This window comes from Rhinolophus sinicus, chromosome 4, assembly GCF_057876585.1.
Source record: "Rhinolophus sinicus isolate RSI-liver-muscle chromosome 4, RSI-T2T, whole genome shotgun sequence".
Taxonomy (NCBI): Eukaryota; Metazoa; Chordata; class Mammalia; order Chiroptera; family Rhinolophidae; genus Rhinolophus; species Rhinolophus sinicus.
The window spans coordinates 48,604,849-48,626,539 of NC_142504.1; the positions used below are offsets into that span (position 1 = coordinate 48,604,849).

Below are 21,691 nucleotides of genomic sequence, written 5' to 3' on the forward strand. Positions count from 1 at the left end.
GCGACGGGGTTCATACAGCCTGTCCTCTCCTGGCCACCTGGGCTTGGGGCCTGTGGGCAGCAAGCCGGAGAAGCGGGCGGGCTCAGCCCAAGGGCTCTGTGAAGTGCCACCCCTGCCAGGAGGTGCTGCCCATTCACTGCCACTGATGGGGCTTCAAGCTCAAAAGAAAAAAAAGGGGGGGGCCCAGAATTTGGTGTTTGAAAACCATAGCTCTATTTAATTACAAAAGTACAACAGTGCCCAGAATTTCAGGACCCTCAGGAGACCCAGCAGGTACTCAGCGGGCAGCAATACTCACCTTCATCTCTGGAATAGTCCTCCCCAGAATGCGGCTCAAACAAATAATCTCCGGTGGCCAGCTCAAATGCCTAGGACACAACAGACGACATGCTAAGTGCTCTCCACAGGGACTGGCCCCCGAGTCAGCAAACTTTTCTCCTTGTGCAAGAGACCCGCATCTTATGAGGATCTGAATCAAACCAAAGAGCCTCCTAAAAGGGATCAATACCAATTTTTCTCTTCCTTCCAAAGAGTTCAAAGCAGCTTTGGAAATATTCTTACGGCTCCTTTACTGCCAGGGGTAAGGGCTATGCGCGCTCCATGTTGCAAGAAGCTAAACCGAGCTGTCCGCGCATCGGCTGCCGCTGTGTGCAGCCCTGGCCCCGCGGCCTGCACTTGGCCTCTCACGGCAGGACGAGGACTCCATCCAGGTGCACATCTGACTCCAGAGCCTGCCCTCAACCTGCAGGCTAACTTGGCCCCTGGATGGCGGTGCTGCCACTCTCTTGAAACAAAGACCTTCATGTCTTAGTAACCAAGGGCTATTTTCAGAATTTCCTCATTTCATTCATTTCTGACTCAGTCAAAAGAACACTTAGAGACTAAGAAGCCCCCTTAGTTCTGTGCCCCGGGGCCAGCAAGAGCCCGATGATGGTGCAGCCCTCCTGAGATGGGGGAGTGGCTTCCTGACTGACCACTGTCTGCCTCGTCACCCCAGCCTGTGGGGGAGGCGATTTGTTTCCATTCCCACCAGATAGTCTACTTCCCTTGCTCACATATACACACAGAAAATCTCAGGACCGTGAGTTTAATTTGGTAACAATACATAAAGACATCAACTGCTTTGCTCTGCTGATCAAATGCCATGTTTTAAAAACAAAACAAAACAAAAAAGGAGAAACTAAATCCCATTTTTGGTTGTTGCATAATTTGGTTCTTGCAAGTATCAGGTCTTGCTTTTGTGAAAGACGCTCAGGAGCCCAATCCCCCTCCACTGACACCTGTGGATCAGTGACTCCAACCCCCCCCAAGGTGCTGCCCTCCCCACCCCACCCCCCACCCACCTTCTCCTGCTGACAACCAGAGTGTGGGGAAGGTACCCTTAGGAAGACTCGTCTGCCTGAGGCTGGCCCACCTCTGCCAATACTCTGCACAAACCACAGGTGGGTGCTCTGAGCCCAGCACCACTAGCTCATGACCTCAGGACGCCTGCCCTGAATCAGACCTGCGTCTGAGCAGCACCTGGACACGCCAGGTCTTGGCAGAGGGAGGTGGTCGCACAAGTGCTGCAGGGTCTGCGCAGGTCCTCACTTGGCGCCTCTTCACCCAACAAGGACAGAAACATTGGCCAATCCCAGATCAGGGCAAAAACCTTCACCTTTGGCCACAAGTCCAAGAGGAACAACTGCATCGTGCACTATATGGACAGAGAAGTCTTCCTCGCCTGGGACACAATCCATTCAATACCTTACAAGCCAAGAGGAAAAGGTGAAACGCTAATGGAGAAAGAAGACCAGGAAGCTGCAAGATGGAAGCTCTAAGGAGAGCTGCCCAGGACGCCTTCCTTGGGTTCTGGCTCACTCCAATTAATTTTCAAAAACATTTCAATCTGGTTGTATAGATTCTTACAGCCTAACAGTAAGATATGTCCGCTGAGTGTTTGAAAGATGACCGTTTTGATTAGCACCACGTATTTCCAACGAAACCCTTAAGCCAAAGCAGCCTGTCGGTGAGATGGAGAAAACAAAAGGAAGCGGCCAGAGGGAGGCGCCATCATGTTCCCTGGAGAGTGATGGGTAGGACACGCACAACAGGGCAAACGTTCCCACGGAAGCATCAGCCTCTGGACCTCACGACCCGCTTTGATGCCGGCAGCTACGAAACCATTCAAGGTTCTCCCATTGTAAGCTCGATAATTATTAGGTTGGTGCAAAAGTAACTGCAGTTTAAAAGGTTAAAAATAATTGCAAAAACCGCAATTACTTTTGCACCAACCTAATAGTATTTAGTTTTAACATTTGGAACTTTGGATTCTTCCATCTGCACTTGGCCTAACACCCTCTGAAGGCCTTCCTCTCGGTCAACCTCCGTTCTCAGGTTCTGGAGACATCTCTTTCCTGAAATGCTCCCCCATGCCAAAGGGCCCCGTTCTGAATAAGGTCACCGACTAGTTCTGTGATGTGACCAGGGCTAAAGAAGTTTGGTGAAATGCGTCAGGCTGGCTTTGTTCCCATGGCCCCGAGTCGGACTTACCACGGAGTCCACAGAAAGGGATCTCTGACCCACAGGTGCAGAGGCCAAAGCCTCCGCCCACACAACATGATTAGATCATATACACTGACATCTGGAGGGGCCCCGAAACAGAAGGGAAATGAGACTCCACGACTGTGCATCCCAGCTGCTTGGCCTCGTTTGTCCTCCTTTTCCAGCAATAGCAGCTCTGCTCCCTGACCGCGAAGCCTCTTATCAGTGCGCCCTGGTACCAGCTTCCACGCAGGGGCGCCCATCTCCACCGTAAGACAGTCACCCTGCGACGTGGTGCCATTTGTAACAGTCAGAGGACCCCAGGGCTCACCACCAAGTCAGTCTGGAGTTTATTACAGCTCGTGTTATCAAATGAATATACTGTTATATTTTTAAACTTCAACAGGGCAGGGGTGAGGAAACGCTGCCGCATCTTTACCAGGTTCTCTGTGAAGAACAGAAGCGACCTCTCAGTCATGACCTTCTGGGATAAGGGGTGGGGGTGGGGTGGGCATGGAAGGCCTGCCCCTTCCAGAAAAAAGAAAAAAAATCACCCCTAAAACCAACTGATTTTTAAAAACCCTCATGAGCAGCACTGAAGGAGCTTATGCTTAATCTCTTAGGACGGGGGTAGGGGGTGAAAGGAGACCAGTGAACGCTTCCCCTTAGGAGTTACTGATGTTTTAAGTATGCTGCTGTGCACAGCAACAGCTAATGGAAGGCAAGGCAGATCATCTGGTATGAAACTGTACTGACAGCGCCACCATTATTCTACTGCATCTGTAATCCTGTCCTATTTTTTCTGGTTATATCACCAAAATTTAACACCAAAATTAGAAGCACAGGATTTCAGAGTTGAAAGAGTTCTCAGAGTCTAATTCAGGGCAACCTTGATACAGCGCCTCTGTGTTGCTGGGGAAAACGGGGCCTGACCTCACCACATCCTGAAGCGGATCCCTTCTCCCCTGCAGCTCTACCTGTTCCAAGCTCCCTTTCTTCTGCCCTCGCCTCCCACAGCTGCCCAGCCCCACCCGGCCTGCCCCTCTGGAGTCAGAGCGAGTCTAATTCCTCTCTCCAGTGGTCTCGGAATTCAAAGGAACTAATCCTACTAATTCTTTTCCATACCCAGCAACTGCAAGGACTTCATTTTTGATACTTATTAAAAAACTTAATTTTAAAATGACCTGGTATTATCTATCAGAGCAATGTGGGACTAAAAGGGCACAGAGTTTCAGATCTATGTGGCCTAATCTGTTGCCTCAGGTCATGCAACTTGAAAGACACAAAACACCTACTTTTTGTAACATTGCTTAAGCGCTGGATGCTAAGCAATGCTTTTACTTTAGCATCAGAGGCCAAACTATCCAGCACACTCAATTGTTACACTAATCTTTGAATAACAGTGAATTTAATTATTCAGCATTGCCTTTTTTAATCAGAAGGCAAGTGTCACATTGTCCACACAAGCCCTTACATTTAAATATCAGAGAATTTGGGAAAAAAATATAAGCAAAGCATGAAACATCACCCTTATCCACACACACAACACACACAACACACACACACAGTATAGCCCACAAAGAAGATGCTGAATGGGCCAGCAAAGAGAGGGCCAAGAAAGAGAAACTGAAATAGGCTTACGGATGATGGACTATTCTCGCTCGTCAATTCACAGGCAGGGAGTAAGTGAGAAAAAGGTGCCCTGATGCGCTGGAGGAGAATTTGGATACAACTAAACTTACGATGGGCAAAACTGGCGGCAGAAATGAACAGGGCACTGGTGGAAGAGACGGCAGCCTGGGGCCCTGAGGAAAACACCCCCACGCTCTGTGGGACTCAGTCAGAGCAGCACATGCAGCAGCTGCAGCCTCACAAGTGACTGCAGAGCCCAGAGCAATAGCCAGGACAGTGTCTAGATTTCACTTTAGAGAAGAAGAGAGATGGAACACTGGAAATGGGCAATCCTTTCCTCTCCAGAAAGAGGCCACTGTGACAGACTCCAGCCTTTCAGCCGTGGACAGTCTTCCCCTAAGACACAGAATGAGTGAAGGATGAAGCTGCAAGCAACCTAACAAGCTTTCAGTAACCAAAAGGCATTAGCTGCAGTCATTTTGTCACCACAGCAGAGGGTCTGATTTTCAGGGATGAGGGATCTCTCTTGAGGAGAGACTGTCTCTCAAGGACCAGACCAGACCAAGCCCAAACCCAGGACAATTCTTTCAATTCTTAAGACTCCCAATACAGCAAAACCTTCCCCTCCCCATCCCAGGGTGGACAACCATCAGTCAGGGAAGCTTTAGGCCGCATGCACTGCTAAGACTCTCCCCATGGTGAGCATTACGGGGATGAGCCTCTACACGAAGAAAAGGGCCAAGGCCGCTCTTACCATACACGCTGTACTCCAAATGTCAGCAGGTGTACTGTAACCTGCTCCTATTAAAACCTCTATGGATCTATACTGACGCGTCTGGATGTCTTCTGTGAAGTGTTTATGCTGAAAAGGAACAGGACGCATTACCACGGAGGAACACATTAAAAAGGGGAAAACAGTGAATTTAAAACTGCATCTTCTAACACATGCTCATGACCGAAACGTTTTAGAAAGAAAACAACTTACCACCCAACAAGCATTTCCCAGGTCAGCAATTTTAACTCTAATTTTGTCGGCATTCCGGGGATCCAGCGGATTCACCAGCAAGTCAGCTGCCCGGGTTTTTGCTGCTGTGAGCAAACAGCGGGACAGTTAGTGGGGGGCAGAGGTGGGCTGCACATGTGCACGCGATGTTTGCTGGGCGCAGAGCCTCCTTTTCTAGAAGGGGATGGGATGATCGGTTAGGCCTCGAATTCTGTAAACTGAACTCAACAGACTTTAAAATTTGAGGTCTCATCTCTGGAAAATATTTCACAGAAGGGAGCAAACTGGGGGACCCACAGAGCCCATGGATTCTGCCTTGCCCTCTCCCCTTTATCTCACCTCTAGGGCAGGCAGCCCTGCTCTGCTCCACATTATGTCAGAGCCCATTCCCTAATGGACCCCACCTCACTCTTTTGTGCTTTAGCACCCGCATCACGATGGTAGAGAAAACGCTGTGCTGGGTGGCCCATCCCTCCTGAGTGACAAAGTTCACCTGGTACCCGCACCGCATACCCCTCCCTCTGCTGGGGCTGATGGCAAGGATTAGACGATGGTTAATTAACAAATGCAGATTAAACGCTAGGACTAATTAATCGTGATTTAGCTTTGCACAAGGAACACTCCAGAACAGAGGTCTCCTGAGACAGCCTGGGCCATACAGGCAAACCTCTGAGGTCCCTTATGATCTTGTCAAGTAAACGGGCCACTCTCAACCTCAGGGACCCTGAGAGAATGTCAACAGTAGTCACAGGGCCAGGCTTTCAGGCCTCCGGGAACCAGAAGAGCTTCTCAGATAAGTCTAGACCTTGCCGGTACCAAGCACAGATACGCAGGGTACAAGTGACAGAAAAAACAACTTGGGGGCCCAGACAGAAAATGCTGGAGTTGAGTCAGCATCTTCGTCAAACCTCAAACTGACCTACAAGCTCAGATTTCTGGAAAGGATGAGATATAACCATGGCTTCTATTTATTTTAAGAAGTAATTCTGAAATGGTATTTACAGACTAAACAGAAGAGCCTGCTCAATGCAGAACATTAAACATCCTTTTGTTTACTCAAAGCTGGGCTCTGCTAAAATGAAGCAAACCTCCTTTTGGGTACGCCCCTGCTCTGGAGCCACAGAGCTGGAGGGGGCCCTGATTCGTCAGCACCCCACACAAGTAGCAAGGCCAGTGGTTAGGCAAGGCACCCAGGACTTGGGGCACGCACACAGCTCTCCAGCAGCGGCCAGAGCATGCGGAGAGAACTCTGGCCGGCATTTTAACCCCGAGATACATTCCTCGGGTGTATGGGTCAGCCTGGGCCGGCCAGGCTCACACATAGGGCAGGTTCCCTTCTTGCTACCTGCCCGGTGCCCATTTCCCTCTTTATAAGAAGGCTGGTCCGCCATGGAGCCTCACCTGAGGCCAGAAATGAGCTGAAAAGAAGAAACACAGGAACTCGGAAATGATGAGACGGAAAGCGCAGCGAGCCACACGAGGAGGCAAAACGTACACACTGAACAGAGAAAAGGCTCAGAAGAGTCCCAGGAGAAACACAAAAGTGCTGACTCAATGAGTCGATGCACAGCGCAAGAAATGGCCGGATGAATCCTACATCATTTAATCAGGACAGTCAGCAGGCAAAAAAATGGAATCTGAGGTTTTGCAGAACTGGATTCAAATCTAAGTTTCATCACGTACAATTTAAACTGTTTGAGACTCAGTAAAAACGAGGAAGAGGCAGGGACCACGCCTCCCCCCACACACAAGTAAAAGACCAAAGGCAGGAGAGCTACAGCGGCTGCTGGCTGGCCAGATCCGGGGGCTCCGCTCTGCCTGCGACCAGTCCAACCACCCGTCCTCTGAGGCCAAAGCTTCTAACTGGCCAGTGAAGGGCCAGCCCTCCTCTGGTGACAGCCTGCTATCCTGATTCAGGTTTGTGGTGATCCGGCTCACAAATGCTACTATGCAATTTATCTTAAAGATTTAATTGTATAAGAACACAGAGGAGGTAAAAAAAAGAATTTGCTTGTATTTCTGACTTCCTTTCTCAGCGTGGCAGTTACCTGTGCTAGGGTACCTGATGGCAACACTCAACAAAGCCCGTTTAAACACAGGGACACTCAGGCTTGCTGCATAATCACACCAATCTTGCTTTGCCTGGGAATCGGATCACCTCCTCTGATTAAGTCATGATTGAGGTGACCTGTGACAGCTCTTCCTTGCTCTCTGCTTCTACCAAGGAGGGGAGAGAGAGGTGGGAAGATTTCACTCCAGGAAGGGCTGGAGTCCTAGTCATTTGTGATAAACCGTGTCTGGGTGACATTGTATTCATTCCATGAGAAGCTCTTCTAGAAACTAGTCAGATGGCAGCCAGTAGGACCTCCGGGTGATGACACAGCCATCATTAGGTATCTGCAAGGGACCACACCAGGCCCCCACTGACTGTTCACAGTTTGAAACAGACTTATAGGAAGGCATTAATACCCTCTGCAGGAGGCCCAGTACCAGGCCCAAGTAGCAAAACTAGGAGATTTAATGGCCAAACCTAACCCACTCGTTCGCCAAATATTTACTGAGTCCCTTGTATGTGTCAGGTGAACACATACTTGGCACCGGGAACAGTATGAACAAGACGCAGAGGGTTCCCCCCACCACACCCCAAGTTAGGAAACTCATGCACCGGCTGGGAATATGGGCAAGAAAGAAAATTTAAATGAACGATTCACACACCATGTCAGGTGGTGAAGAAACGAGATGGATAATGGTAAGGGTGTCCTGGGGAGGTCTTTCCTGAGAAGGTGACACGGGAGGAAAAGGTCTGAATCAAGACAGGCATGGATGGGGGAGGCTCTCAGAGCAAGAGCAAAACGGAGAGCCACCAGCAAGCGGGCACTTTGCGAAACTTGAGAAAGAAGCCAGTGTGCGAGGTGAAGAAGGAGCACAGGAAACAGAGAAAGGGAGTGAATGGGAGACAACATGAGAGAGGGGCCGGCAGGGAACAGACAGTACAGAGAACAGACCGTACAGAGCTCGTAAGTTAGCGAGCGATGCCTCTGGGTGTTTTTCTAAGAGGAAAGACCTGGCGAGCAGGGTGGGGCGGGGGCAGGGGGAGCTTTATAAAGCTCTCTCTGGCCCGCTCTACAGAGAATGGGCAGGGCAACAGCCGTCCAGGTGAGATGGGCTTGGAGCCAGATGCCACCAGCCACGGCTGCTGGTGGTTACGAAGTGAGAGTGAAGTGATTCCAAATACCTGCAGATAAAGCCAACAAGCCCACCCTGCTCAGGGTACTTGTCCTGCAGATAGGCTGTGGCTCTAGCAGCTGACAATCCAAGAGGAACCCTGCCTCTTCTTCTCCAGGGACAAGTCCACATTCTTTAGTCTGGCATGTAAGTTCGTCCTCAACCTTCTCATTCTGGCCCGGCCTTCTCTGCTGCTATTCCCTAATGTACATGCTCTGCTATAACGACAAGGACCTACACATTCCAAATAAAGCTTGTTTCTCTCGCCTCGGTCATGTAACAGCCTCCAGCCCATACCCCTTCCACGCAGGAACACCCCCCGTGACAGAGGTTGCCCAGGCTGGGAGGCTGCCCACCTTTCAACAACGAAGCTGAAAACCAAAACTAAGTGCCTCCAAAGATATGACTGGATAAGGACGACCTGCCCCTGCTATGTCCCTACAATTTAACAATACTGAAAAGATCTGCTTGGTAAGAGACCGAGGTCAATAAAAAAAATAGACCTATTTCTCCCTGATTAATGCAAGAGACAGGCTGCTGGGGATGGAATGTGTGTTGGACAGAGTAAAAATTTGATTGTAAATGTGAAAAGGGAAGAGTAGAAGAATATACGCAGCTATCACTGTTTTGTTTGTTCCTTATTCAATCAGTTTGTTTAGCACTGAGTTAAATGCTGAAGATACAAAGGGAAAAACACACAGCTTACATCCCAGTGACGAGAAAGAGAATGGAAACAAACAATGACCATACAGTTAAGAAAAGCATGACCAGTAGGAAAAGAGAGCAAACCTGCTGGGAAACACAACGAGGACTGGTGTTTGAGTCACTACCTGACAAAAGAATAAAAGTTTGCCCAAAAAATGGATAGATAGGAGGAAACATTCCAAACCAGAGGAAAAGCATAAGCTAAGGTACAGAAGCATGAGCGAACATGCCCTATGCACACACACACTCTTTATTACGTCCTGAAAATAAACCGGGATGAGGCTAGGCTACATGGTGACCAAAAGGCTCAGGAGGAGTGTGGCAGCACGAGAGTAAAGGAGACACACAGATGTGAGTTCTTCCTTAGATGAACCTACATCCAGGTGAAAGCATCGTGTAAGTACCTTCCAAAAGTGCTGCTCAGAAGAAAGGTACTGGAACAGAATAAGTCTACCCAAGTGAAAAATAAAACCCATCTTTAGGATGATGGGTTACAGCCAACACAGGAGGCTCGGCAGGTCTCCCACCTGCTGGAACAAAAGGAGCTGCAGAATTTCACGGGATGCTTGCAAGGCTGGCTCACGCAAGGACTCTCCATGTGTTAAACACTCTTGTCAGCAGAGGGAGCAGAGGAGGTTTCTGAGTTTTCCACTGTGGGCCAGAAGGGAAACCAATGGTGACGCTCAGTGTTTGCTTCCTGAAGTCCCTTGGCCTGACACCGGCAGAGATACGCCATGTGTCATTCTCTCTCAAAATAAGGGTTTGATATAAGTCATCACCGCATTTAAGTCCATGCCACTTCCTTTAAAATTTCAATAGCTGAATCCTCTAATCAGGAATAAGTATCAAAATAGAGTAAGACACCTTTTCTTCAATATAGATAAAGAGCAGCACATTTTTCCTTGAATAGAGATGAAACAAAACAAAACCCAAAACTAAATATTATACTATGAGACGAAAGTACAAATTACAAATTAAACTACATATTCTAGAAAGCAACAGGTATTAAGTTCTTAGACTCGGAAGGTTTTGCAAATGTATGCTGTCACTAACTAAACACAGAAAGAATGAGAAACGCTCAGAAGTGGGACCTGACGTGCGGAGGCAAGAGAAAGCCTCGTGGCACAGAATACAGTTTCCATTAACTAATTCCTCACGAGTACAAAAGCACTAAAATGAAAACAGTAATGCACACGGACACGGCTTTACCGCCTCTAGCCAGGTCCCTTCACAGCACCTGTCAAGTGTGTGACTCCCAGGCCACTGAAAGCAGATACCTGGTGAGGAGGGACACTTACTTTTTGGCAAATCCCCGGTGCTGGAGGCTGACACTGTCCTGCTTCTGTCATGCGATGGACTGCTTTCCTCAGGCTCCGTAAGCGGGGATCCCTCAGAAAGCGCAGAGCCACAAGCCACAGGTTCTAAGGGCCCAGGGAACAGTGACGTGGAAAACTCTGGAAACTGTGACTCGGGAATTTTATGTCGTCCATTTGGCAATTCACCATTGAATTGTTCATAGGAGCTGCTATATGTGTAATCGCTTTCTGCATTTGGCTCCTCGAGGTTATATTCCTCGGGGTTTGGGCAGTCTTCTTCATCGTCGTCTTCATCATCCAGCTGCCGCTCCAGCAGGAAGGGGCCATTCTCTATGTGGCCATTGGTTCTGGGCGATTCTATCCACGTAGGGTCTATGTTCGCGAGTTCTGGCTCAACGTCGTCTTCGTCTTTCTCAACGATTTCCTTCTCGGCATCTTCTTTCTCCTCCTGGTCCTCAGCTTCACCTTAAAAAGTTGATGAGTCAAGAATTAGAACTTTACTCTCCTGATCACAGTGGCACTAGCGACTTAGCTTCTCCAACGACACATTTCTGAATGTGCTTAATTTACATACTACACAGCAAACACCTACCTCTTGGCTCTCAGGATAAAACCCTCAGGTTTTTGAAAACTTATTTTTCATTTATTAAATAACTGGCCTACTCTTATGAGAAAAAGTTAGCTTTGGGAAGAAAAAGACTCTTAACAGTTGCACTTCCATTTCTACCCTCTATAATCTTCAGGTTTTTTGGGTGCATTACTATTAGGTAAAAGGTTAATTACAAAATAAAGCTATGATAGCGACATGGTGTTTCTCAGACATTTTCTGTATTTTAAACAACTTTTGAAATATTAATATTTGTGGCAAATATTTCACAAATGAACTACCAAACTGTTCCCCATACTCCCAAATATGAACTGGAGAGAATCATCCTCTCATCTGAAGAAGCAACACAAAGTCAGCCTACGTGATGACTCGGGGGCGGCGTCCCCTATTAATGACGTCCCTTGGCCCCCCTGAAGCCTCTTCTACAGATTTCACTGACCGTTGTCATGTGCAGTCTCTCCCTCGGCAGCCTCCTCTAAAACTGCTGTTTTTAGTTTCACCTCTGGGCGGTATTCATCATCTTGCTCATTGGAAGGTACAGCTGCTGTGACGTTTTCTTCTATTATTTTCCTTTCGGCTTCTCGCTCCAATTCTTCTATTTCCTGCAGGCGCTTTTCCAATAATTCAGCCTGCCTTTTCTGCTTCTTTTTCAGTTTTTTCTTTTTGTTTTTAGAAATTTTTCCTATCTACAACGTAAGAAAATAGCAGAGGTCAATTTGCTTCTTTTTAAAGCACTATGCAATAGTGTAAGGGCTGGCAGAATTACAAATACTAACAGTCTGTTTTTTCAGGTCATGTTCAATTAAAATCACATGTCTAGACATGAGACCCACCTGGTGGCTAGGGTTACAGTCAAATCAGAAAAAAGAAATCAATGCCAATATCAAATAATGGGACTGCTATGAGGTCCTGCCCTCGGAGGGGGAATAGCTTAAATCCAATAAATACTTCTTTTTCCTTTAAGCTCTAAGAACTGAATACGCTGAGATACTCTTGCCTTTAAACAAGAAGCATCTCCTGTAAGGTTTTTTGTTTTTTGTTTTTTTTTTGCTGCTTCCTATATACCAAGTAACAATGTCCCTTCTCCTTCATGTCTTACTCAACTGTCTGCCAACAAAGAAATGCCTGCCAAAACAGGTGTATTTCATTTATTGTTCGTCAACAGCACTGTTTGTGTTTGGGTCTCACACACTGAGCTGTTATCAACAGCCAAAACTGCATAAATGTAAGAAATGAGCATATGAGGTAAAGGAAAAAAAGAAAAAGGCAGTTTAATTCTGCCTCCAATCACAGCCTGTGACGGGGAAAGTACTAACAATGAGAACCTCCAGTTTTCACAGAATCAAGCAAAACAAGCCACAGGAGAACTCTGGGAAATGACTTGCTCAGCACCTCCGCAGGCGAGCTGGCGTCACTGTTACAACTCCCTCTCGGACTGGGACTTGCATCCCGAGCTGACAGCTGTGTGCAGCGCTCAGTTCTGGACATTTCCTTTCAAATGCTTTTGGTTCATAAAATTTGCAGGTGACCCACCAACTCAAGATACATACACTATCCTCTACTGGAACCAATCCAGGTTTAGGTCCTTTGAGGTAAGATTTAATTCCAGGCAACCTGCTTCATTTGACTGGACTTACGTGTTTTAACAGGCCCCCAAAATAGATAATACTCTTTCATATTTAACTACTGGCTAGGAAAAAAAAAAAGATAGAACAACGGCTTTAGGAAAACAGGTAACCTAGAAGCCAATCAGAAACAAGGTAGTTTTTTTGGAATAATCACACTTCAAACCCTCTCTCTATCATCTCACATTTCACCAGAGTCGGCCAACAGCACTCTACAAAGTACATGAGAAAAATGAAGATCAAACATGGATAAGCTCTAACTGAACAACTCTAAAAATCACTTCAACTGATCAAACCGTAAGTCTTATATGTTCAAGGATGCACAGTGTTTATGAACGTAATCTGTCTTTTATGTTAGTATACACTGAGAACATCTGTGATTGAGAAAGGAACAGAAAAAAAATGTACAACCAATTCCCCAAAACAACAAATCGTTCCAGAAACAGAAAAGAATGTTACAATTTGGAAAGTTCAATCATGAACAGTTGCTTTTGACATGAAGGTGAAGAAAAGTATATGCGTAAGTACTTACAGGTTTTTGCTGTGGAGCGGTACTCACTAAAACAAAATAAAACAAAATGACTATTCAGAGGAAAATTGATACATATATCTTTATGTAGGTAATTTAAATTGTAAAATGAAATAATTACTGCCTTTTAATGGCTACCCGATTACAGAGATCTAAAGAATGTTTATCCAACTCAAACAAATGATTGGCTCTTAAAAAGCATAGCAGTAGTTGCTATATGGAACCATCTCTCTTATTTATCTAAAATTAAATACCCATTGATTTAAAACATAGTCAGCCCCAAAGTATTGACTGATAATTTAAGAAAATGGAGAAGAGTTCATAAATGACGTCATCGAACCAAATTTGTTTTATAAACAATGCAATGAACACTTTAGAGTAGAATATGTACATCTATGTTTGAAAACTATTTAGCAAGTTTATACAACTAAAATAAATCAAATACTGCAGCAAATATTCTAGAAATCAAATGACCAGACCTTGCCAGCCTCAAAAGCTTGACAGACTATGGTTCCATGATCAAAAAACCTCCTGAAGGTAGAAAACAAGATTCAGAGGTGCTGCATCTCCCCAAAACCCCAGCCAGCCAGTCACAGGGCTGCAGACGTGTAGTCTGCACACCTGCCTGACAATACACTAAGCACAGATATCACAAAGGGAGGGTGACAGCACAGCCACCACTTCACTGACACCATTATACTCAGAAAAAAACAAAAGAAATAAAACTAACCACGCCAATACTCAAGTCACTTGGTCTTCTGTAAATGGTTCCTAATACACTGGTTCGGCTCAGATGGAAATAGCTGTGCGAACCAAAGGCTAGGAGCATTCTAAGGAACCTGAAGCTAGAAAAAAATTCCGATGACTACAGGTCAGCTACGGGAAACCTGCCACTGTACAGCCCTCGACAGAGAAATGGGCAACACACAAAAATGTTCAAATGTAGATGAAGCAGCAGGGAAGAATTTAAATGACCTTTTCAGGGAAAACAGTTAAGTAATTCAAATATTACGGTATAATTTCATTGCGGCATCTTCCGTCTCAAGAAAAAGGTCTAGTTATTTCTAGGAATCAGGCTCTTACAAAAGTTCCTAATAGTGGTAATGCACAAAGGTGCCTCCACTGCTTCACTGTGCTACCTTGCAGGCCCTCAATGTCCCCAAACTGGCTGAAACAAGCTGGCTCAGCTCCCTCACCTGCAGACCCCGAAGGAGGAGGAGCACCTGCTTTCTGCCACTCGGTGGCCTCGGCCGCCATTCTTCTCACATAAGCGTCATCCACACACATCAAGATGTTTTCCGGCTTTATGTCAGTATGAATGATCTTGCACTTACTATGTAGGTAATCTAACCCCTGTAGAACCTGTCAGAGTAAAATCAAGAGGGGAGATGAGGTATTAATACCTTTATTAGTCAACATTTACTTGTAAAATAAGTAATATTATCACAAGGCGCAAAATTCAATAGACAGAAAAGGATATTTAGTAAAACTCTCCTCCCACCTTGGCCCCCACAGGAATGTAGCTCTTTCCTACAAGCAGCCAATGTGTGTAATTCTGGAGATAACTCAGGCTCACGGAAGCAAATGCATCTCTATATATACTTTTTTAATAACAACTTTATGGAGATGTAATTTACATATTATACAATTTACCCTTTTAAGTGTATAACCCAATGGTATTTAGATGTGCAACCACCACCACTATCTAAGTTAGAATATTTTCATCACCCAAAAAAACCACCGTACTCATCATTAGCGGTCATTCTGCATCTCCGCCAAAGTCCTATGACCCCAAGCAACCAGTAATTTACTTTCTGTCTGATTCTGGATATTTTATACAAATCATACAAAGTGGTCTTTTGTAACTGGCATAATGTTTTCAAGGTCCATCCATGTGTAGCATGTATCAATACTTCATTTAATTGCCAATTAACATGCCATTGGATATACCATATTTTGTTTAGTCACTCACTTGATGGATATTTGGGTTTTTCCAAGTTGGGGCTATTATAAATAATATTGCCGTGAACATTCATGTAGAAGTTTCTGTATGGACAAAATATTTTTATTTTGGGGGGGTATATACCTAAAGGTGCAATTGTTGGGTCCTAGGGTAACTCTGTGCTTTGCCCTTTGATGCACTATGAACTGTTTTACGTAATGGCTGCACCAGCCACACAGAAGCGCTCCAATTTCTTCATCACGGCCACAACTTGCTGTTGTCTTTTTTCTTTCAGAGACTCTAGTGGGTATGAAGGGGTGTCACATTGACCTGCATTTCCATGACGGCTAATGTGCATACATGTTTTAATACTGCAGGAAAGGAGGCCAAAGTTTCTTGACTCATTTCCATTAGAGAGGAATTTTCTTTCAGTTCTTCCCATGAGTAAAAATTATATTTAAAATACAGATCATGTTTCTATACATTAGAAATCGTACATGCTTAATAAATATTAGCATTTAATAAATATCATTCAAATATTTTAAGTTATTTAGGGTCTTGTCCACAATAGACAAGAAAGTAGGAAAAAGACAAGCAGAAGATATATGTCACCCAACTCTGGAAAGCTCTTAACAAAAACCCAATGCTTCTGCCTACCTGAGTATCTGGCTAAACAACCTTAGCGATGACACTGTATTAGGAAGTGAAGGAACAGAGGTTTCAAAAAAATGAAAAGAGGAATACCTGTCATTCAAACAGGATGAAAACCTCTCGTCTAATCCTACATTCACCTAAAACAACTTTTCCTAGGAAGTATTTTTACATGACTTTATTCATGAGCATCAGTCAAGCTCCTATAAACGGGCCACACACTATTACAAGGTGTTTGATATATGGCAATAAACAAAGTTCCCTGTCTTCGTGGGCATTACACGGTCTTCGCGACCTCATAGAGCTTCCTGTTTCATGCCAAGGGGAGGGAAGAGACTGGCCAAAAAGAAACCAAGCTGAATCACGGGCACAACAAAAGCAATTTAAAAAGTGGATGAGTTCCTAGTAAGTAGTACCAGTAACTATCAGCACTTTTCCTAAAGGTCTTTTCACCACCATCTCATCCTCTAGTTGCTGTTATCTTTCCAACTTAGGTCTTCCATCGTTCACAGGTTGTTTTACGCTGTGGGAGGCTGCACAGGTCTAAGAGTTCATGTGATTCACTATCCGACTGTGACAATATGAGTTCCCAATGACAATGAGGCGCTCGAGATAAGCAGTGTTCTCAGCAAAAATTTAAGAATCCAAATTTTTAAAATACTGGCTATTGCACTCAACTGGGTTAACTTTCCTAAAGAAGCATAGTTTATAATGCCTGTCTATGAACACATGCAAAAGACTTCACCGCTGGGACAAATTAAGTAAGATAATGCAAATCATTAAAGGAAAGGAAACCATTAAAGAAACATAGCATTAAAACACAGCTTTGGGACTCACACCATTCCTACACTGCTGCTCCATCATTTATTCACTGGGCAAGGTATTTAAGCTGTTTGAGCTTCCATTTTCATATCTATGTAAGGGGGGGATATATCTATTTGAAATATGGTAAGAATTAGAAATAATCTGTGGAAAACTCAAGAACAAGGTCTACCTCACAGGAAGCCTAAAATAAGTGGCACAAGCGATACAGAAGACTTGTACTAATACTGACTAAATAGCTATAACTTTCCTCCATCACGCATTAAACTTCTCCAGTCTTATTTTTCCTGTCTCTAATATGAATACGCTCTACTTGGTAACTTTTGTGGTATACCACAGCAATAAAATCCCATAACCTGATTCCATAATTTCTTTTAATGCTAGATTTAAAAAAAAAAAATCTTTAGCTGTAAGCTCAGAATGGTTTTATTTTCAAAAATATCATTTGTGTTCCAGCTAGTGAGGTTTAAGCAATAAAGCACCCCAAAATCCAGAATCAAACAATAATGGTGGGCAATCATACAACTATTTATGTAGAATTATTATGATGATGCAAAAAAAAATCAAAATCAGAGTTTCATGCTCAAGGATAGAGCTCCCCTTGCAAATTCTTAAAAACAGTGAAAAGGAACCTTTACTAATTTCTATTCTGTTGCTTTCATTTGTCAAATCATAGTGTTTGTCTCTCTTGCTAAAAAACATACTCGGCCTCATCAGCAGGAGGCAGCAGAGACCCTTTGGCTGCCATCTCTCCAAACCTACAGCTGCCACTAACGATGAGACCCATCTAAGCACAAATGGGCCAGGGACAGGGCTGCATCCACTCAGAGAAGCCAAATCACACCGGGGCCAGTCTTCTCCATGGGAGACAGACGTGCAGGTCAGTAGCAACACAGAAGTGAAGACACAGCCCAGGGCTGGGAGCAAGAAGCCCCAGTTCTGGGTCAGGAACTAACTAGCCATGGCTCAGAGCAAGTCCCTTCACTCAAGCTCAACTGTAAAATAAGGGGCTTGGTCGGATGGCCGCTAAGGCTTTTGCCCATACCCCTATGAACCATGTCAGAGGTCATCTGTTACTGGTGTTAGCACCATGAATCTGCTCCTTTCCACCACAGCTAGAAATAGAAAGAGAAATAGGTCCTGTCATCGTGCAGATGTAAGAGGAGTAAGTTGAGAGTAATGTGGTTAACATCTCTCAAAGGTGTGTCCCGGGCCCTGCACAGTAAAGCTTCCCCACAAAAACCCTCAAGTACAAAGAAAAAGACAGCGACTTTCCAAATTATTTTCTGATTCTGGTCACACTGTGGGGACCTTCTTTCTCCCCTACCTGAGCAAGGGATACAGGTCACGAAAAGCTGGCCTGCCTCTCATTCTGTGGGTAAGGCCGAGGGAAACCCCACGGGCAGCCGGCTGAGCCAGCAGCGTGCAGCGGGCTGGCCTGAGCGAGAGCGCTGCTCTGAGACACCAGTTCCTTGCGGGTGTTGGGGAGAGACAGAAAAGCTCTTTCTTACTAGGAAAGCTAAAGCTCCCACTAGATTTTTCTTCCTCACTAAGACAGATGAGGTAAGTCCTACAAACTGCTTCTGACATGCTGACTGAATGGACAAGTGTGGGAAATAAATACCTGCTACAGAGAGAGGACGAGAACTAGATGCTCAGACAGAAGTGTCAGTGGACCTTGCCCTTCACACCTTGTCCTGACATAGCCCTCCGCTCCTCGCTCTTCCCACTGACTGGCGAGTCAGTGAGAACACCCAGCAGCTGCACTTCTGAATGGAGGGAGGACGAAAGACACACCCACGTGCCCAGCACTCAGACGGCACAGGGTAACCCCACGCCCCTGAAGGGGAGCGACTGGACCATACTTCTGAGTTGAGGACCTAACATTTTGAGGAGAATCCCAAGTCAGTACAGAATCACAGGTGCTACCACATGGAACAATTCCGAGAATATAAATACTGTTACCGATTTACAACTGCTATCCGAGACTAAAATGCAACAATACTGGCTTGATCATAATGATCACTAGTTCACGGGTAACTAGGACCAGTGAAATAATTAACATGGTAAGTAAATGCTATGTGTAGATAAAATTGTGCAGGGACAGCAGGCGAGTCAGCCTGCCACAGCTCATGGTTTCCCCACCGAGTCCACCACCGCGCAGAAGCTGGGTTTGGAAAAGCACTGCATCTTAGAAGCCCCCTTAGCATACACATACTGCAGCACATATTACAAGTTACTTGTTAAATAAAACCTAATGGCTATGCTTTTAAACAATCCAATCTATTAAGGCAAAAGGAAACCACTTACCACAACTAGAGACATGGAGGCACACTTATCACAAAGACATGCTATAATTTCAAATGCTCCCAAACCTTTCTATGCAGACATTTCACACTACCGTGCAGTTGAGAGCATGGAATCAGAAGTTACATCACCTAGATTCAAATCTTGGCTCCCCCACAGTAACTGTGTGGCCTGGGGAAGCTCTCACCCTCTGTGCAATGCCTTCTGCAGAACGGAGATAACACCACCCCTGGCCTCGTAAGGCTGTGGGGAGGACGAGATGGCATAATACAAATAAAGCTCTTACAACAGTGAGTGCCTCAAGGAACACAATAAATGTGACAATCATGATAAAAGAATAATAATTTTAAAATCCAGGGCTACGAGCTGTAACTGCTAGTTTTTCCACTTATTGTAGCAAAGTCACCAAAATCAGGGCTTTGCCCTTCCCAACTTTCATTTAATGGCAGGCAGCCACTTCTTTACAAGGTTTCTGGTAAAGGGCAATGCATTAAACCATAAAGGTTTAAAAAGTAACATGTCAGCTACCCATACATAAAAAGTCAAAGCTGTGTGTAAAGACCAGCAAAGGTGTTTAAAGAAACCATCGCCTGTAGAACATCTTAAATGCACCGCAAATAAATAGTGCCAACACAAGCTCCATTTTTCTTCTTTCAGTTTTAGAAATAAAAGCTAGACATAAAAACAGATCTCAATAAAGCTGATTTTTTTTTTTTTTTTTTTAAATGAAAGCTGTGGGGCAAACACAACCAGGAGACTTCATGCCGGGGCCAGAGAAGCAGCCTGGCAGGAGGCACGGCGACCGCTCCGCCATCACCAGAAGCAGCCAGGACAGCCCCTCTCGGACCCAGCACAACGTCGCGAGGCTAAATGAGGACAGCTGAGGACGGAGGAAAGGATTGATAGCAGTGTATAAGAAACCCTGGGAACGTGATTAATTAAATTATGCAACTACTTTTAGAAAATAAAGAAGTGGTAACATTTACCTAGAGCCGGTCAAATCACAGGTCAGCCATTCTGTAATGTCAGGTAAGAGGAACATACATTTCTTCTTTCATTGAAGAGAAGACAACTTATCAAAAACATTTCTACACAAAGGAAGCAACAAGGTGTGTGCAGCTCACAACACCTATCTTTACCTCCAAGAAGCTCCCAATGCAGCTGGGAGACGCCAGGGCCGCTTTGTTCTGGTCACTGCTGGAGGCTTTATCACTAGCCCCCCAGAAGTCATGTCCATCATAAAGCCACAATTTAGGTATTGTCATCCCGATTTCACAAATGAGGAAACAGACTCACAAAGGCTACTTAACTCGATCAGGGTCACAGAATAATAAGTGCCAAAGTTAGAATTTGAAATTAAATCTACTGCCAAGATATGTACCCACTGCATTTTCCTTTACTCCAGTGGTTATCCATAATGAGAGGGACTTTGCCTCTTTGGCGACAAAGTTCAGTCATTTTCAATTGTTACAACTGGGGGTAGTGGTGGCTGATACAGTCATCCAGTGGCAGAGGCCAGGGATGCTGCTAAACATCCTGCAATGCACAGGACAGGTCCCCACCACACAGAATCACCCAGTCCAGCGCCAGGGTGGCGAAGCGCTGGTCTGTAAGACCCTGCAATCATTAGGAAAGGATGAAGGAAATGCAGGTAGCAGGCATCTGGAGGAGGGAAGAAATACCACTCTTAACTGCGGAGTATGAGAAGCCTTCGTCACAGAAGCGGTATTTGGGCTGAGTCTTTAAAAACATAGTAGAAAAGAAAGGACGATATTGTCGGCAGCTATGGGCAAAAGAAATGATCAAAGATGTGGAGCTAAAAAATGGCAAGGTGAGTACTTTCTCTAAAATAGCTAAAAATGAAACTAACAAAAACTTATGAATAGAAAATCTGGTAAATAGGTACGTATTTATAAATGCTTGGGAATCTTTGCATATTCCTAAGAAATTAGTAACTTGGTTTACTCCAGGAGGAACACTAGGTACCTAAAAGAAATACACTGTAAAACACGTGTGTATTATCTATTTAAAAAATTAATTAAATGGAAAAAATTTACCTGCCAGGAGATAAGAGCCGAATCAGGGCTTGGAAGGGGAAACGTGGGCTGACACCAGATGACAGAGGACCTTACACAGGTTCACAGGAAGAACAGTGATTTAACTCTTAATGGATATAGACTGAGTACAATTCCAAAGAGATGATATGCTGCTTGGCAAAATGGTAAAAGCATGAGCTCCAAAGCCAGACTATCTGGGTTTGAGTTCCTGCTCTACCACTTACTATTTTCTAAGTTACTTACTAGGGGTAAGTGACTTAACCTCTCTGCACCTCAGTTCCACTTCCCTAAAATCGGGAAAATAAAAAGACCTATTTCATAGAGTTATTGTAAGGATTCGATGAATTAAAAATTACAAAGTACTTAGAACTGTGCCTGGCACGTAGTAAGCACTGAATAAATATTTGTAATTATTAATAGTAGAATCCCTTTACATCATTTAACAATAATAAGGAAAGTACCTTTATTAGTCTTTTATTTATGGTGACATTGTGGCCTAAAGAGGTTAAATAACTTGGCCAAAGTCCGTTAGCTCAAGTTGGGTGTCTGGTGCCCAAGCCGGAGCTCTCTGTCACTCCGTAGATTGCCAACAACGTTACGCTTTAGACAACGTGCGATAGAAATCCACTAAAGGGTTCTAAATGGGGAATAGCAATTATTAAGGAAAAGTTCTCCTTAGGAAAGTAACTGCCTACCGAAAGGAGAATCAACTGGATAAGGAAGCAGAAGGTGGGCTGGACTCCAGGA

General features: G+C 44.9%; 1 protein-coding gene across 13 annotated transcripts in view; it reads right to left on the reverse strand.

Annotated features, from left to right (window-relative positions):
• The window catches only part of SRPK2 (SRSF protein kinase 2), a 218,980-nt gene that overhangs the window by 11,779 nt on the left and 185,510 nt on the right, over positions 1-21,691 (reverse strand). For 7 of the 13 annotated variants that reach the window (XM_074340602.2, XM_088797805.1, XM_074340601.2 and 4 more), the window contains 7 exons: positions 14,362-14,527; positions 13,169-13,194; positions 11,451-11,697; positions 10,387-10,869; positions 5,141-5,244; positions 4,910-5,017; positions 299-368 (listed from right to left, as the gene is read on the reverse strand). In XM_074340602.2, the coding sequence (XP_074196703.1) occupies positions 299-368; positions 4,910-5,017; positions 5,141-5,244; positions 10,387-10,869; positions 11,451-11,697; positions 13,169-13,194; positions 14,362-14,527 (1,204 nt within the window). The remainder of the gene's footprint in view (positions 1-298; positions 369-4,909; positions 5,018-5,140; positions 5,245-10,386; positions 10,870-11,450; positions 11,698-13,168; positions 13,195-14,361; positions 14,528-21,691) is intronic. The other 6 variants (XM_074340605.2, XM_074340604.2, XM_074340608.2 and 3 more) reach the window with 2 other exon arrangements.